Here is a 19188-nt window from a genome sequence, read left to right as displayed (position 1 = left end):
GTAGTTTAACTCTGTGTTGTAATGGAGTCCTGTCTTGAGTTGTAGTTTAACTCTGTTGTAATGGAGTCCTGTCTTGTAGTTTAACTCTGTGTTGTAATGGAGTCCTGTCTTGTAGTTTAACTCTGTTGTAATGGAGTCCTGTTTTGTGTTGTACTTTCCTAACTGAATAATGAAAGCTATTCCAGCCCAGGCTGAGGTCCAGACAGAGAGAGAGAGGAACAGAAATCATTGGTTCCTACCAGTTCCTGGGATAATCTGTGTTGGCATCAAGTACTTGTGACCATGCTGCTGTCCCTTGACACACTTCAGCCAGGCGTACAGCTCTTTGTCTGGAGGAACAACAAAACACACATTACTAACCAACAAACCCTGTCAGGTCTCCATGGAAACCCCGTCTGGCTGCTTCCCAAACGCTACTCTAGTCCCTTTATAGTGCACTACTTTGACCAGGGCTCTGTGGGTGTTGGAGTGGTCCACTATGAAGGGAATAGGGTCCCATTTGGGCCTCAGCCACTACATGGGAACAGACCATGTTGATGTTCCACCCCTCTCTCAGGAGTTTACAGGTTCAACTGGAGAATTAGGATGAATCCTCTGCTGCTTCTCAACATGGGGAATCATATCAACTAGAACAACACTGTTAATGCTAATAACACACTGTCTGCTGTAGGAGCTGTGATGGATGGGGTTTCACACTCTGTAGGAGCTGTGATGGATGGGGTTTCACACTCTGTAGGAGCTGTGATGGATGGGGTTTCACACTCTGTAGGAGCTGTGATGGATGGGGTTTCACACTCTGTAGGAGCTGTGATGGATGGGGTTTCACACTCTGTAGGAGCTGTGATGGATGGGGTTTCACACTCTCTAGGAGCTGTGATGGATGGGGTTTCACACTCTGTAGGAGCTGTGATGGATGGGGTTTCACACTCTCTAGGAGCTGTGATAGATGGGGTTTCACACTCTCTAGGAGCTGTGATGGATGGGGTTTCACACTCTCTAGGAGCTGTGATGGATGGGGTTTCACACTCTCTAGGAGCTGTGATGGATGGGGTTTCACACTCTCTAGGAGCTGTGATGGATGGGGTTTCACACTCTGTAGGAGCTGTGATGGATGGGGTTTCACACTCTCTAGGAGCTGTGATGGATGGGGTTTCACACTCTGTAGGAGCTGTGATGGATGGGGTTTCACACTCTGTAGGAGCTGTGATGGATGGGGTTTCACACTCTCTAGGAGCTGTGATGGATGGGGTTTCACACTCTCTAGGAGCTGTGATGGATGGGGTTTCACACTCTGTAGGAGCTGTGATGGATGGGGTTTCACACTCTGTAGGAGCTGTGATGGATGGGGTTTCACACTCTGTAGGAGCTGTGATGGATGGGGTTTCACACTCTCTAGGAGCTGTGATGGATGGGGTTTCACACTCTGTAGGAGCTGTGATGGATGGGGTTTCACACTCTGTAGGAGCTGTGATGGATGGGGTTTCACACTCTCTAGGAGCTGTGATGGATGGGGTTTCACACTCTCTAGGAGCTGTGATGGATGGGGTTTCACATTCTCTAGGAGCTGGAGGGTTGCCGTCCAGACAGACAGAGAGAGTCATGTTTATTTCACCTGTTGAGGTAATACAATATGTTTCCCATGCCAATAAAGCCCTTTGAATTGGAGACAGAGACACAGAGAGACAGAGACAGAAGCACACAGTCAGTCCCCTACCACTACTATAGCAGGCAGGGAGGGAAACCTGTATCCTCTACTTGTCTATGGTGGAAAAGAAGAGGTTTTAAAATGTTAACATCCTAAATATTGACTGACCTTTGGAGGTCTTCCTCTCCTTTGCCTTGTAACAGTCCAGACAAACCACGAAGCCACATTTGTGGCAGACCCAGTGAATATTAAACAAGGTGGCTTCACACGCGTCACACATCTCCCGGACCCCTCTCACAGCCCTCTTCCAGGCCATCTTGGCTGCAGGGCAAAGCACACACAAACAGGGAGGATGAAGACAACAGGACAGGCAGAGGACAGCAGAGCACTTCCAGGCAGACTGGTTCCTTCATGCAGAATACTTTATAGACTAGTCTGGCCTCAGAGGGCTCTAACATTGGTACAATAACACCCACAATAAAACATTTAGTTGTTCTACAGTTCAGGATGGTTTGACCTGTTAAAACACACAGATACTAGTTTGAGGTTTGACCCCAGCTTTCTACAGGAACACTAAGACTAACAGAGAGAAAGTCTCTGTGCTCCTCTGTCTTTCAGACTAACAGAGAGAATGTCTCTGTGCTCCTCTGTCTTTCAGACTAGCAGAGAGAATGTCTCTGTGCTCCTCTGTCTTTCAGACTAACAGAGAGAATGTCTCTGTGCTCCTCTGTCTTTCAGACTAACAGAGAGAATGTCTCTGTGCTCCTCTGCCTTTCAGACTAACAGAGATAATGTCTCTGTGCTCCTCTGCCTTTCAGACTAACGGAGATAATGTCTCTGTGCTCCTCTGCCTTTCAGACTAACGAAGATAATGTCTCTGTGCTCCTCTGCCTTTCAGACTAACAACAACCAACACTTCTCTGTTCTCCTCTGTCTTTCAGACTAACAGAGAGAATGTCTCTGTGCTCCTCTGTCTTTCAGACTAACAGAGAGAATGTCTCTGTGCTCCTCTGTCTTTCAGACTAACAACACTTCTCTGTGCTCCTCTGTCTTTCTGACTAACAACAACACTTCTCAGTGCTCCTCTGCCTTTCAGATTAACAACAACACTTCTCAGTGCTCCTCTGCCTTTTAGATTAACTACAGCACTTCTCTGCCTTTCAGAATAACAACAACACTTCTCTGCCTTTCAGATGAACAACAACACTTATTTTTGCTCCTCTGCCTTTCAGATGAACAACACTTATTTTTGCTCCTCTGCCTTTCAGATTAACAACAACACTTCTCTGTGCTCCTCTGCCTTTCAGATTAACAACAACACTTCTCTGCGCTCCTCTGCCTTTCAGATTAACAACAACACTTCTCTGCGCTCCTCTGTCTTTCAGACTAACAACACTTCCCTGTGCTCCTCTGCCTTTCAGAATAACAACACTTCTCTGTGCTCCTCTGCCTTTCAGATGAACAACAACACTTCTCTGTGCTCCTCTGCCTTTCAGATTAACAACAACACTTCTCTGTGCTCCTCTGCCTTTCAGACTAACAACAACACTTCTCTGTGCTCCTCTGCCTTTCAGATTAACAACAACACTTCTCTGTGCTCCTCTGCCTTTCAGACTAACAACAACACTTCTCTGTGCTCCTCTGCCTTTCAGATTAACAACAACACTTCTCTGTGCTCCTCTGCCTTTCAGATTAACAACAACACTTCTCTGTGCTCCTCTGTCTTTCAGACTAACAACAACACTTCTCTGTGCTCCTCTGCCTTTCAGATTAACAACAACACTTCTCTGTGCTCTCCATACCATCTTTTTTGATCCATGTAGCAGCAGTGTTCTCAGTGGTGACCATCTGACAGAACTGGTCTCCTATATATGAGAGGATGTACTTGGAGGAGTCTGGGTCCAACTCATTCTCCTCGTATACATCAGGAGCCCAGAGGGACAGAGCCTCCTCATCAAACTGATCTGGAGTGGAGAAGCCGTCCACACGGATCACTCCATTCTTGCTGTAGGACAGGCTGGAGAGAAGAGGGAGAGAGAACAGGTTAATGAGAGGCGCAGACACACGGACAGGCTGGAGAGAAGAGGGAGAGAGAACAGGTTAATGAGAGGTGCAGACACACAGACAGGCTGGAGAGAAGAGGGAGAGAGAACAGGTTAATGAGAGGTGCAGACACACGGACAGGCTGGAGAGAAGAGGGAGAGAGAACAGGTTAATGAGAGGTGCAGACACACGGACAGGCTGGAGAGAAGAGGGAGAGAGAACAGGTTAATGAGAGGCGCAGACACACAGACAGGCTGGAGAGAAGAGGGAGAGAGAACAGGTTAATGAGAGGCGCAGACACACACTAGATAATTAGAGTGTTGCTCCTCCCTGTCAGAAGGCAACACCATAATGACAGAATAAAGAACCACTGGCTCCCTAGAACCATCACTAACCCTAGAACCATCCATAACCCTAGAACCGGAACCAACACCAACCCTCGAACCATCCCTAAACCTAGAACCAACACCAACCCTAGAACCGGAATCAACACCAACCCTAGAACCGGAACCAACACCAACCCTAGAACCGGAACCAACACCAACCCTAGAACCGGTACCAACACCAACCCTGGAACCAAGACCAACCCTAGAACCATCACTGACCATAGAACCGGAACCAAAACAAACCCTGGAACAAACACCAACCCTAGAACCAACCCTAGAACCAACACCAACACCAACCCTGGAACCAATACCAACACCAACCCTGGAACCAACACCAAAACCAACCCTGGAACCGACACCAAAACCAACCCTGGAACCGACACCAAAACTAGAACCGACACCAAAACCAACCCTAGAACCAACACCAAAACAAACCCTAGAACCAACACCAACCCCAGAACCAACACCAACCCCAGAACCAACACTAACCCCAGAACCAACACCAACCCTAGAACCAACACTGACACTAGAACCAACGCCAACCCCAGAACCAACACTAACCCTAGAACCAACACCAACCCTAGAACCAACACTAACCCTAGAACCAACACCAACCCCAGAACCAACACTAACCCTAGAAGCAACACTAACCCTAGAACCAACACTAACCCTAGAACCAACACTAACCCTAGAACCAACACTAACCCTAGAACCAAAACAAGCCTCAGAAGGAGCAGTAAATGTGGATTGTCCTACAACCTGATTACTGAGGATTACATGGATTGACATATTTGTTAACGGGAGGTTGCTATCACCTTTGCTTTGTCTGATAAACAGGCTCCACTCTAGTCTCCACTGGCTATCTGGCCAACAGACTACTGTCTATCTGGCCAACAGGCTCCACTCTAGTCTCCACTGGCTATCTGGCCAACAGGCTCCACTCTAGTCTCCACTGGCTATCTGGCCAACAGACTACAGTCTAGTCTCCACTGGCTATCTGGCCAACAGACTACAGTCTAGTCTCCACTGGCTATCTGGTCAACAGGCTACAGTCTAGTCTCCACTGGCTATCTGGCCAACAGGCTCCACTCTAGTCTCCACTGTCTATCTGGCCAACAGGCTACAGTCTAGTCTCCGCTGGCTATCTGGCCAACAGGCTCCACTCTAGTCGTAGTGGTACTCTATTCTACTCTTTTCCTTTCAGCAGGTTAATACAGGAACATGAACAGATGGACTGACTGAGGAAGGGTTCACTGACAGACAATAACAGATGGACTGACTGAGGAAGGGTTCACTGAGACAATAACAGATGGACTGACTGAGGAAGGGTTCACTGAGACAATAACAGATGGACTGACTGAGGAAGGGTTCACTGAGACAATAACAGATAGATTGTTGGAGAACGTATACAATTACCTAAATAATCTCTAACCATTTAATCATATGGCGGCAATGTGGACCAGCCGAGCAAAGCAGCCAATCAGACACTAGCCGGGAGACAGAGCAGCCAATCAAATACCACCTGACCAGCAGACCAGCCAATCAGACACTAGCCGGGAGACAGAGCAGCCAATCAAATATCATCTGACCAGCCAATCAGACACTAGCCGGGAGACAGAGCAGCCAATCAAATATCATCTGACCAGCCAATCAGACACTAGCCGGGAGACAGAGCAGCCAATCAAATATCACCTGACCAGCGGACAAGTTAATCAGACACCAGACAAAACGAGACTGAATCAGCCAATCAGACTCACCGGCGGAAGTAGTAGAAGCGGCAGAAGACAGGGGAATGAGCCGGCTGCTCCCCCTTCTTGCTGCGAACAACACGACACTCCCGACACTTCTGCAGGTTGGGTCCAATCTCGGAGCACGAGTCATCCTGCAGGAACGACTCCCCCGTCTGCTTCAGCTTCTTCACCTTCCTCCAGTCCTTCAGCACAGAGCGGGGGATACCATCTGGTACCGGAGGGGACAGAGAGACGGTTACTATGATATGTAATACAGAGACATGATCGGTCCTTCAGCACAGAGCGGGGGATACCATCTGGTACCGGAGGGGACAGAGAGACGGTTACTATGATATGTAATACAGAGACATGATCGGTCCTTCAGCACAGAGCGGGGGATACCATCTGGTACCGGAGGGGACAGAGAGACGGTTACTATGATATGTAATACAGAGACATGATCAGTCCTTCAGCACAGAGCGGGGGATACCATCTGGTACTGGAGGGGACATAAATAGTGAACAGGATGTATGCAGCCCTATGTACTGTAGCTAGAGGTCTTATGTATTTCTCTACACCAGAGTTGAGCTCAATTCAATTTCAACTCATTATGGATATAAAGATGATCATAAAAACGTAACGTTGTGACTATAACTACTGTTCCCTAACGGGCCATCCCCAGGTTGTAAGGGTAGGTAACAACACATCTGCCAAGCTGATCCTCAACACGGGGGCCCCTCAGGGGTGTGTACTTAGTCCCCTCCTGTACTCCCTGTTCACTCATGACTGCACGACCAGGCACAACAAGAACCTTGAGGCTTGAATTCATTCCTTCATTTCAGTACCGCTCTTCACCGAGCCCAGAACCAGGCGACGCAGGTGTTGTACCTGGTTACCCTCCTTCAGGGAACAGTAGTAAGTCATAACGTTCTGTTCCTTTTCTGTCAGTTCAACACAACTATGGGGAACAAGAATCGCGCCCCAAGCCGGACCGAGCGAATACTAAATGAAACGGGCCATGGCTGACCGCTCTGCCTAACGACCCTCTCCTGTCCCAGCTGTAAACACACTGTGCACTAGAATGGGAGCAGTGACATCCAAGCGATACAACCTCACAAAAGCATGTGGATCTGGACTTCCTGACGGGCCGCCCCCAGGTTGTAAGGGTAGGTAACAACACATCTGCCAAGCTGATCCTCAACACGGGGGCCCCTCAGGGGTGTGTACTTAGTCCCCTCCTGTACTCCCTGTTCACTCATGACTGCATGGCCAGGCACGACTCCAACACCATCATTAAGTTTGCCAATGACACAACAGTGGTAGGCCTGATCACCGACAACGATGAGACAGCCTATAGGGAGGAGGTCAGAGACCTGGTCGTGTGGTGCCAGGACAACAACCTCTCCCTCAACGTGATCAAGAGAAAAGAGATGACTGTGGACTACAGGAAAAGGAGGACCGAGCATGTCCCCATTCTCATCAACGGGGCTGTAGTGGAACAGGTTTGAGAGCTTGAAGTTCCTTGGTGTCCACATCAACAACAAACACACCAAGACAGTCATGAAGAGGGCACGACAAAGCCTATTCCCCCTCAGGAGACTGAAAAGATTTGTCATGGGTCCTCAGATCCTGAAAAAGTTCTATAGCTGGAAGCTATCTAGTGTAAGCTAGGTTAGCTAGCCTCTTAGACCGTAGCACGGTCCTTATAGAATAACCAAGAGGCTTACCGCTACGTGTTCTAAACAAGAGAGCTACCGCAACTCCACCGTGGGGAGGCAGGAATAGCTAGTAGTAGCTAGCTCGCTTCAGCGAGTTGGCCAACCTGGCTAGCACGCTATGCAGAGCTTGTTTAGCTAGCCTGGTCTCGAAAGTCCGTATACAACCAGATCACTGAGGTGGGACCGGACCCTTCATCGACAAAGTCTAGAAAGAGAGGCAAGCGGTGCCCGACTGAGGCACGCTCGGGCGGCCGGGAGTACCCATCGAACCTCTCCCTTCGAGTACCTTGTCGCAACCGGCGACAGAGCACAGAGGAGTCGGGTTGTGCGTGGGCAGCTGCCGCATGCACCACGGCCAGGCAGACAAGACATTTGCTCTGACCAAAGACCCAGTCAATCCCCGCGTCCCACAACTAGGACTCAGTCGAGGTACGGGCATCCGGGAGAGGAAGTCACTATTGGAAACACCAAGCTTCCTAAAGAACGCTACACGATTGTCAAGAGAACATTGCTCAAGGACATTTAAGAAGAACTCATTGGTTTGTGATTCGGAAAATAGGAAGAAAAAAAACAAACTTCAATAATGAACGTCCAGAGAGAGAGTTTAGTGATAGTCTCATGCTCCAAACAGAGTATATACACCTCTCCCCTTTGGGAACCAATAACAACATCAGCCAGCTCACATCCACATGGTGTAAGAAACAGAAACACCCATCATAATAACATATATAATCAAATAAGGCCAGCTGACCTATGATGAGCTGAGAGACTGAGTTTACCTTGTTAGAATGCTATTAGAAATTGAAATCATATTCATTGGAGAGTTACGTGTGTGTGTGTCTTTATGCATGCGTTACTAAAGGGAAACTTTTACAGAGAAACACACCTTTACGTTCATCATCTCCAGCACCACCCCAACGTCAACACGGGTGAAAATGGTGCGTTTCTATGTTTTGCAGTAAAACAGAGGAAGTGTTCCCAATGACAACGTCGGTGTGCATCACGTAATTTGACTAATTGTGAGGAGGCATTCGCTACGAATTGGATGATGTCATTGAAAACACTTATCTTCCTCTATCTTCTTACTACAAGACATAGAAACGCACCACTTCCACATGTTAATGTCAGGTGGTGCTGGAGTTATATGGTAATGTTGGGGTGGTACTGGCTTTATGGTAATGTTGAGATGGTTCTGGAGGTGATATGGTAATGTTGGGGTGGAGCTGGCATTATGGTAATGTTGAGATGGTTCTGGAGGTGATATGGTAATGTTGGGGTGGTGCTGGAGGTGATATGGTAATGTTGGGGTGGTGCTGGCATTATGGTAATGTTGGGGTGGTGCTGGCATTATGGTCATGTTGAGATGGTTCTGGAGGTGATATGGTAATGTTGGGGTGGTGCTGGCATTATGGTAATGTTGAGATGGTTCTGGAGGTGATATGGTAATGTTGGGGTGGTGCTGGAGATATGGAAATGTTGGTGTGGTGCTGGAAGTGATATGGTAATGTTGTAATGTTGGGGTGGTGCTGGAGATATGGTAATGCTGTAATGTTGGGGTGGTGCTGGATGTATGGTAATGCTGTAATGTTGGGGTAGTGCTGAGGATATGGTAATGCTGTAATGTTGGGGTGGTGCTGGAGATATGGTAATGTTGTAATGTTGGGGTGGTGCTGGAGGTATGGTAATGTTGTAATGTTGGGGTGGTGCTGGAGGTATGCTGCAGTAGTTTATGTGTCGGGGGGCTAGGGTCAGTTTGTTATATCTGGAGTACTTCTCCTGTCCTATTCGGTGTCCTGTGTGAATCTAAGTGTGCGTTCTCTAATTCTCTCCTTCTCTCTTTCTCTCTCTCGGAGGACCTGAGCCCTAGGACCATGCCCCAGGACTACCTGACATGATGACTCCTTGCTGTCCCCAGTCCACCTGGCTGTGCTGCTGCTCCAGTTTCAACTGACCTGAGCCATAGGACCATGCCCCAGGAATACCTGACATGATGACTCCTTGCTGTCCCCAGTCCACCTGACTGTGCTGCTGCTCCAGTTTCAACTATTCTGCCTTATTATAATTCGACCATGCTGGTCATTTATGAACATTTGAACATCTTGACCATGTTTTGTTATAATCTCCACCCGGCACAGCCAGAAGAGGACTGGCCACCCCACATAGCCTGGTTCCTCTCTAGGTTTCTTCCTAGGTTTTGGCCTTTCTAGGGAGTTTTTCCTAGCCACCGTGCTTCTACACCTGCATTGCTTGCTGTTTGGGGTTTTAGGCTGGGTTTCTGTACAGCACTTTGAGATATCAGCTGATGTACGAAGGGCTATATAAATAAATTTGATTTGATTTGATTTGATTTGATGGTAATGTTGTAATGTTGGGGTGGTGCTGGAGGTATGGTAATGTTGTAATGTTGGGGTGGTGCTGGAAATGGTATGTTGGTGTGGTGCTGGTAATGATATGCTGGTGTTGGGGTGGTGCTGGTAATGATATGTTGGTGTTGGTGATGTTATGTTGGTGTTGGGGTGGTGCTGGTATGTTGGTGCTAGTGATGATATGTTGGTGTTGGGTGGTGCTGGTAATGATATGTTGGTGTTGGGGTGGTGCTGGCAATGATATGTTGGGGTGGTGCTGGAGAATTGTTGGTGTTGGGGTGGAGCTGGAGATGATATGTTGGGGTGGAGCTGGAGATGATATGTTGGGGTGGTGCTGAATATGATATGTTGGTGTTGGGATGGTGCTGGAGATGATATGTTGGGGTGGTGCTGGAAATGGTATGTTGGTGTTGGGATGGTGCTGGTGATGATATGTTGGTGTTGGTGATGATATGTTGGTGTTGGGGTGGAGATGATATGTTGGTGTTGGGGTGGAGATGATATGTTGGTGTTGGGGTGGAGATGATATGTTGGTGTTGGGGTGGAGATGATATGTTGGTGTGGAGATGATATGTTGGTGTTGGGGTGGTGAGGGTGAATCTGAAGTTGAAACAATGTCCCTTTAATGCTAGACTTACTGTTGCTGGACAGTTTCAGCTTGGTCTTCTCCCTGGCGCTCCTAAAGATCCCGTTGGGTTTCAGCTCATCCTCATCTTTCTCTCCGTCTCCTCTCCTCCTACGCATGTCGTCCTGTTTCTTCTTGTAGGTGGGTTTGGGCTGCCTCTTCGCCCTCTGCTCCTGCTTGCTGCTCTCGCTGGCGTCAGAGTCCTCTCCGCTCTCTGAGGCCGAGTCGTGGTCGTACACCCTCTTGCTCCCACGCCGCGTACTCCTGTCCTCAGCGGCCATCTTGTCCTCCTGACCTTTGACCTCTTCTATCTTCATCTCCACATCACTGGAGGTAGAGGCAATCAGAGTGACGGTGCAAGGCTTGATCATCTCCATCTCAGACACAGAGGGGCTCACAGCCTTCGACACAGAGGGGCTCACAGTGGTGGTAACAGCCTTCGACACAGAGGGGCTCACAGTGGTGGTAACAGCCTTCGACACAGAGGGGCTCACAGTGGTGGTAACAGCCTTCGACACAGAGGGGCTCACAGTGGTGGTAACAGACATGGACACAGATGGGCTCACAGTGGTGGTAACAGACTTGGACACAGAGGGGCTCACAGTGGTGGTAACAGACTTGGACACAGAGGGGCTCACAGTGGTGGTAACAGGCTTGGACACAGAGGGGCTCACAGTGGTGGTAACAGGCTTGGACACAGAGGGGCTCACAGTGGTGGTAACAGACTTGGACACAGAGGGGCTCACAGTGGTGGTAACAGACTTGGACACAGAGGGGCTCACAGTGGTGGTAACAGACTTGGACACAGAGGGGCTCACAGTGGTGGTAACAGACTTGGACACAGAGGGGCTCACAGTGGTGGTAACAGACTTGGACACAGAGGGGCTCACAGTGGTGGTAACAGACTTGGACACAGAGGGGCTCACAGTGGTGGTAACAGACTTGGACACAGAGGGGCTCACAGTGGTGGTAACAGACTTGGACACAGAGGGGCTCACAGTGGTGGTAACAGACTTGGACACAGAGGGGCTCACAGTGGTGGTAACAGACTTGGACACAGAGGGGCTCACAGTGGTGGTAACAGACTTATCAGCCTCCTCTGTTTTCATCATAGTGTTTATGTTCCTGTCCTCCTCTGAGTGTCTGGTGAGCCAGGCCTTCTTCAGCTTGTGGTAGTTGGGTTGAGACTGGTTCTGGTTCATCTGGGCTGGCTGGCCATTGGGGAGGGGGCCAGGGCTGGGGCTAGCTCCTGCTTGATATGGTCCTGGGCTTGCTGTGGTTCTGTGGTTCTGGGCTGAGGCCGAGGCAAGGGGAGGTGGAGGGGAGATGTGAAGAGCTTTACTGTTAGATGGCTCAATCAGGCTCTCGGGACCACTACCACTGGAGCTGCTGCTAGGACCTCTGGACTGCTGGGCTGCTGCCAACGCTGCCTTGTGCTTCTTCAGATGGATAAAGCTCCCATAGTAGGACTGGCTGGGGTTGGGAGAGGCCTGGGTGCTGCTGGCCAGGCTGGGCCCGGGGTGCAGGTTGGGGGATGAGGTTCTGGAGGAGCTCCCCTCCTGTTGCTGGAGCTCGGCCCTTGGTTCTAACCCAGGCCCTGAGTGGAAGGCCCTGCCCCGAGGGCCACAGCTCTCTGTCCTGCTAGCGCTGGAGGTGTTGGGCCCACAGTAGGTTCTCTCTTGTCTTCTACTCAGCCCACCGTAGGGAGCCATGTTGGAGACTGCCCTAGTCACATCACTACTCCTATTGCACACAGAGTTGGCAGAAGCCGAGACGGAGACTGGAAAGGTTCCCTGAGACTGGGACACTCTCATAAAGTTGTTATTGTACTGCTGCACGCAAACAGCCTCCTCCAAGTTAGTGTTTGGCAGGATCACCTTCCCTCCAGACTCCCTGTCTCTCTCATAGGCCAGTTTCAGACAGACTGTCTGAGGCCTGCCGCCTGGGAACATCCTCCCCGTCAGAGAGTCCTTGGCCGAGGAAGAGGTCTTGGCGCCTGGCGAGCCGTCGTACTTTATACACGTAGAGGGACGGACGATAACAGACGCCGTGGTGGCCCCAGGCTTCCTGCCGGGGCTCCTCTCAGAATGCCATCCCAGATTTTCGTGGCTCTGAGAGTCGCCGGCTCGCCACACCTCGGATGAGTTCATCGCTGCCCCGCCCTTACACACGGCGCTGACCTCCCGTAGCTCGGGCAGAAGGGTGGGCGGTTTCTGTTGCTCAGACACCTTACCGGCCGAGCTGACTGGCTGGATGGGGGTCAGGGTGGGTGGAGACAAACGGCCGTAGCCCACCTCCTTCCTGTCCAGTGTCTGCTGGATAGGAGGGTGGAACACGGGGGCACGGTGCAGTGCTGGCATACACCTTAGTTGGGCTTGGGTCTGACAGTGGGTTCGGGTCTGGCTCTGGGTCTGACAGTGGGTTCGGGTCTGGCTCTGGGTCTGACAGTGGGTTCGGGTCTGACTCTGGGTCTGGCTCTGGGTCTGACAGTGGGTTCGGGTCTGGCTCTGACTGGAGGACGGCGAGAGGTCTGGACTAACAGGGCTGACTATGGTACTGAGACGATACCTCTGCATGTTGGATAGGCTTACCTGCTGGTTCAGCTGCTCTGATATCTTCCCTAGCAGACCCTCCCCATCAGCCTGGTGTTTGATGAGAGGAGGGGGTTTGGACAGGGACTTGGAGCTGAACGCTGCCCCTCCTCCCAGAGAGAGACTAGAGGCTGCTGCAGACTCCTGCTCCCTGCTCACCTTGTCAAAGTATGAGTTGAGCTCTTTAGAGGGGTAGAGACGCGGTGGCTCGTTGACCACACTGTTGGACAGGGTAGTGAAGTAGTTACTGGGGGGGAGACTGTGCTGGGACTGCTGTTTAAACTGATACAGGTCTACAGCAGGGGGCTCCGTTTCCTTCTCCTGGTGGGGGCGCTGGGGGTGGGGCAGGGAGGGGAGCGAGGGGATCCGGGGGTAGGGGTGGGGCAGGGAGGGGAGCGAGGGGATCCGGGGGTAGGGGTTAGGCTCCCTGTCGGTCTCACTGGAGCGGATCTTAGCGGTGAAGGGGGCCACCTCAATGCTCTCCTGGAGGATCCGTCTGTTCTCCTCCTTATACTTACTGGCCCGGTCCCTCTGCCCTGCTTCCTGTTGTTGCTGCTGGGCCATCCTCTGCTGCTGTTGTTTATTACAGGCCTCCAGGTAGAGCTGGTGCAGGTGACTGTCCTTCCCGGTCGGGGTTCTGCTGCGGTCCTGCTCCTGCTTCAGGTGGGCCAGAGTGATGGTTCTGATGGGGTCCACAAAACCCTTCAAATCCCTGAGGAGAGAAATAAAAAACATTCAACTACAGACCAGACAGGAAGTCATAGGTTACATCTCAAATGGTACACTATTCCCACACAGAGCTCTGGTCACCAGTAGTGTTCTATATAGGGAATAGGGCTCTGGTCAACAGTAGTGTTCTATATAGGGAATAGGGCTCTGGTCAACAGTAGTGTTCTATATAGGGAATAGGGCTCTGGTCAACAGTAGTGTTCTATATAGGGAATAGGGCTCTGGTCAACAGTAGTGTTCTATATAGGGAATAGGGCTCTGGTCAACAGTAGTGTTCTATATAGGGAATAGGGCTCTGGTCAACAGCAGTGCACTATATAGGGAATAGGGCTCTGGTCAACAGTAGTGTTCTATATAGGGAATAGGGCTCTGGTCAACAGTAGTAGACAGAACAGCCCTCAGAAGGAATAACTAGGACCTGGTGTATAACAGCAGAACTGCCCTCAGTAGGAATAACTAGGACCTGGTGTATAACAGCAGAATAGCCCTCAGTAGGAATAACTAGGACATGGTGTATAACAGCAGAACAGCCCTCAGTAGGAATAACTAGGACATGGTGTATAACAGCAGAACAGCCCTCAGTAGGAATAACTAGGACATGGTGTATAACAGCAGAACAGCCCTCATTAGGAATAACTAGGACATGGTGTATAACAGCAGACAGAACAGCCCTCAGTAGGAATAACTAGGACATGGTGTATAACAGCAGACAGAACAGCCCTCAGTAGGAATAACTAGGACATGGTGTATAACAGCAGAACAGTCCTCAGTAGGAATAACTAGGACATGCTGTATAACAGCAGACAGAACAGCCCTCAGTAGGAATAACTAGGACATGGTGTATAACAGCAGACAGAACAGCCCTCAGTAGGAATAACTAGGACATGGTGTATAACAGCAGAACAGTCCTCAGTAGGAATAACTAGGACCTGGTGTATAACAGCAGAACAGCCCTCAGTAGGAATAACTAGGACATGGTGTATAACAGCAGAACAGCCCTCAGTAGGAATAACTAGGACATGGTGTATAACAGCAGAACAGCCCTCAGTAGGAATAACTAGGACATGGTGTATAACAGCAGAACAGCCCTCAGTAGGAATAACTAGGACATGGTGTATAACAGCAGAACAGCCCTCAGTAGGAATAACTAGGACATGGTGTATAACAGCAGAACAGACCTCAGTAGGAATAACTAGGACATGTTGTATAACAGCAGAACAGTCCTCAGTAGGAATAACTAGGACATGGTGTATAACAACAGAACAGCCCTCAGTAGGAATAACTAGGACATGGTGTATAACAGCAGAACAGCCCTCAGTAGGAATAACTAGGACATGGTGTATAACAGCAGAACAGCCCTCAGTAGGAATAACTAGGACATGGTGTATAACAGCAGAACAGCCCTCAGTAGGAATAACTAGGACATGGTGTATAACAGCAGAATAGCCCTCAGTAGGAATAACTAGGACATGGTGTATAACAGCAGAACAGCCCTCAGTAGGAATAACTAGGACATGGTGTATAACAGCAGAACAGCCCTCAGTAGGAATAACTAGGACCTGGTGTATAACAGCAGAACAGCCCTCAGTAGGAATAACTAGGACATGGTGTATAACAGCAGAACAGCCCTCAGTAGGAATAACTAGGACATGGTGTATAACAGCAGAACAGCCCTCAGTAGGAATTCTAGGACATGGTGTATAACAGCAGAACAGCCCTCAGTAGGAATAACTAGAACATGGTGTATAACAGCAGAACAGCCCTCAGTAGGAATAACTAGGACATGGTGTATAACAGCAGACAGAACAGCCCTCAGTAGGAATAACTAGGACCTGGTGTATAACAGCAGAACAGCCCTCAGTAGGAATAACTAGGACATGGTGTATAACAGCAGAACAGCCCTCAGTAGGAATAACTAGGACATGGTGTATAACAGCAGAACAGCCCTCAGTAGGAATAACTAGGACATGGTGTATAACAGCAGAATAGCCCTCAGTAGGAATAACTAGGACCTGGTGTATAACAGCAGAACAGCCCTCAGTAGGAATAACTAGGACATGGTGTATAACAGCAGAACAGCCCTCAGTAGGAATAACTAGGACATGGTGTATAACAGCAGACAGAACAGCCCTCAGTAGGAATAACTAGGACATGGTGTATAACAGCAGAACAGCCCTCAGTAGGAATAACTAGGACATGGTGTATAACAGCAGACAGAACAGCCCTCAGTAGGAATAACTAGGACATGGTGTATAACAGCAGACAGAACAGCCCTCAGTAGGAATAACTAGGACCTGGTGTATAACAGCAGAACAGCCCTCAGTAGGAATAACTAGGACATGGTGTATAACAGCAGACAGAACAGCCCTCAGTAGGAATAACTAGGACATGGTGTATAACAGCAGAACACTGGTCTCACTGCTGTTTAGAGCACAACTATGTTCTCTGACTAACGTCAGGCGACTGGATTCAGGGGTCCCAAATGGCACCCTATTCCCTGTGTGGGTGTTTGTGTGTCTACTGTGTGTTTGTGTGTCTACTGTGTGTTTGTGTGTCTACTGTGTGTTTGTGTGTCTATTGTGTGTGAGTGTGTCTACTGTGTGAGTGTGTCTACTGTGTGTGAGTGTGTCTACTGTGTGAGTGTGTCTACTGTGTGAGTGTGTCTACTGTGTGTGAGTGTGTCTACTGTGTGTGAGTGTGTCTACTGTGTGTGAGTGTGTCTACTGTGTGTGAGTGTGTCTACTGTGTGTGAGTGTGTACACTGTGTGTGAGTGTGTACTGTGTGTGAGTGTGTACTGTGTGTGAGTGTGTCTACTGTGTGAGTGTGTCTACTGTATGAGTGTGTGTGTCTACTGTGTGTGTGTGTGTGTGTGTGTGTGTGTCAGTGTGTGTGTGTGTGTGTGTCAGTGTGTGTCAGTGTGTGAGTGTGTGTGTGTGTCAGTGTGTGAGTGTGTGTGTGTGTCAGTGTGTTAGTGTGTGTGTGTGTGTCAGTGTGTGTGTGTGTCAGTGTGTGTGTGTGTCAGTGTGTGTGTGTGTCAGTGTGTGAGTGTGTCAGTGTGTGAGTGTGTGTGTGTCAGTGTGTGAGTGTGTTAGCTGCTGAATTGAATACTGAGACTTACTCCCTGTGAAGATCTCCAGCGGTCTTGGCCGGTGGCAGAGGGGGGCTGGCGTGGGGGTTGATCTTGATGAGCCGGTGGGGGTCCGAGCGATGTGGTTCTGAACGGTGGGGATGGGGGTCAGACCGGTGAGGGTCGGCGCTGGCTGGTCGGATGGGGACCGGGACGTGGCTCAGTTGGTCCAGGCTGTCAGAGGAGGAGACAGGGACCTGGTGGTGTAGCCAAGGGCTGGCCGTGTTCTGGTACCACAACATCCAGAGAGACAGACAGGGTCAGACCCAGAGAGACAGACAGGGTCAGTCCAACAACAACCAGACAGACAGACAGACAGACAGACAGGGTCAGACACCCAGAGAGACAGACAGGGTCAGACCCAGAGAGACAGACAGGGTCAGTCCAACAACATCCAGAGAGACAGACAGACAGGGTCAGACCCAGAGAGACAGACAGGGTCAGTCCAACAACAACCAGACAGACAGACAGACAGACAGACAGGGTCAGACACCCAGACAGACAGACAGGGTGCGACCCAGACAGACAGACAGGGTCAGACTCAGACAGACAGGGTCAGTCCAACAACATCCAGAGAGACAGACAGGGTCAGACCCAGACAGAGAGACAGACAGGGTCAGACCCAGACAGAGAGACAGACAGGTTCAGATCCAGAGAGACAGACAGGTTCAGACCCAGACCCAGACTAACAGAACCTATAACTAGGATATCCCCTACCTACTAACAGAACCTATTACTAGGATATCCCTTATAACTAGGATATCCCCTACCTACTAACATAACCTATAACTAGGATATCCCCTACCTACTAACATAACCTATTACTAGGATATCCCCTATAACTAGGATATCCCCTACCTACTAACAGAACATATAACTAAGATATCCCCTACAACTAGGATATCCCCTACCTACTAACAGAACCTACAACTAGGATATCCCCTATAACTAGGATATCCCCTACCTACTAACATAACCTATAACTAGGATATCCCCTACCTACTAACAGAACCTACAACTAGGATATCCCCTATAACTAGGATATCCCCTACCTACTCACATGACCTTTCACTAGGATATCCCCTACCTACTCACATGACCTTTCACTAGGATATCCCCTACAACTAGGATATCCCCTACCTAATAACAGAACCTACAACTAGGATATCCCCTATAACTAGGATATCCCCTACCTACTAACATAACCTATAACTAGGATATCCCCTACCTACTAACAGAACCTACAACTAGGATATCCCCTATAACTAGGATATCCCCTACCTACTCACATGACCTTTCACTAGGATATCCCCTACCTACTCACATGACCTTTCACTAGGATATCCCCTACAACTAGGATATCCCCGACCTACTAACAGAACCTACAACTAGGATATCCCCTATAACTAGGATATCCCCTACCTACTAACATAACCTATAACTAGGATATCCCCTACCTACTAACAGAACCTATAACTAGGATATCCCCTATAACTAGGATATCCCCTACCTACTAACAGAACCTATAACTAGGATATCCCCTATAACTAGGATATCCCCTACCTACTAACAGAACCTATAACTAGGATATCCCCTACCTACTAACATAACCTATAACTAGGATATCCCCGACCTACTAACAGAACCTACAACTAGGATATCCCCTACCTACTAACAGAACCTATAACTAGGATATCCCCTACCTACTAACAGAACCTATAACTAGGATATCCCCTACCTACTAACAGAACCTACAACTAGGATATCCCCTACCTACTAACAGAACCTACAACTAGGATATCCCCTATAACTAGGATATCCCCTACCTACTAACAGAACCTACAACTAGGATATCCCCTATAACTAGGATATCCCCTACCTACTAACATAACCTACAACTAGGATATCCCCTACCTACTAACAGAACCTACAACTAGGATATCCCCTATAACTAGGATATCCCCTACCTACTAACAGAACCTACAACTAGGATATCCCCTATAACTAGGATATCCCCTACCTACTAACATAACCTATAACTAGGATATCCCCTACCTACTAACAGAACCTACAACTAGGATATCCCCTATAACTAGGATATCCCCTACCTACTAACAGAACCTACAACTAGGATATCCCCTATAACTAGGATATCCCCTACCTACTAACAGAACCTACAACTAGGATATCCCCTATAACTAGGATATCCCCTACCTACTAACATAAC

General features: G+C 49.2%; 1 protein-coding gene across 1 annotated transcript in view; it reads right to left on the bottom strand.

Annotated features, from left to right (window-relative positions):
- LOC139381221 (probable JmjC domain-containing histone demethylation protein 2C) overlaps positions 1-19188 on the bottom strand; it is a 235668-nt gene that overhangs the window by 52706 nt on the left and 163774 nt on the right. Inside the window, exons 10-16 of the mRNA XM_071124680.1 lie at positions 16953-17188; positions 11600-13816; positions 10527-10930; positions 5832-6033; positions 3448-3662; positions 1814-1966; positions 240-329 (exon numbers count right to left, since the gene is read on the bottom strand). Of these exons, the coding sequence (XP_070980781.1) occupies positions 240-329; positions 1814-1966; positions 3448-3662; positions 5832-6033; positions 10527-10930; positions 11600-13816; positions 16953-17188 (3517 nt within the window). The remainder of the gene's footprint in view (positions 1-239; positions 330-1813; positions 1967-3447; positions 3663-5831; positions 6034-10526; positions 10931-11599; positions 13817-16952; positions 17189-19188) is intronic.

Source organism: Oncorhynchus clarkii, chromosome 23, assembly GCF_045791955.1.
Source record: "Oncorhynchus clarkii lewisi isolate Uvic-CL-2024 chromosome 23, UVic_Ocla_1.0, whole genome shotgun sequence".
Taxonomy (NCBI): domain Eukaryota; kingdom Metazoa; phylum Chordata; class Actinopteri; order Salmoniformes; family Salmonidae; genus Oncorhynchus; species Oncorhynchus clarkii.
This window is presented reverse-complemented; position numbering and strand designations above follow the sequence as displayed.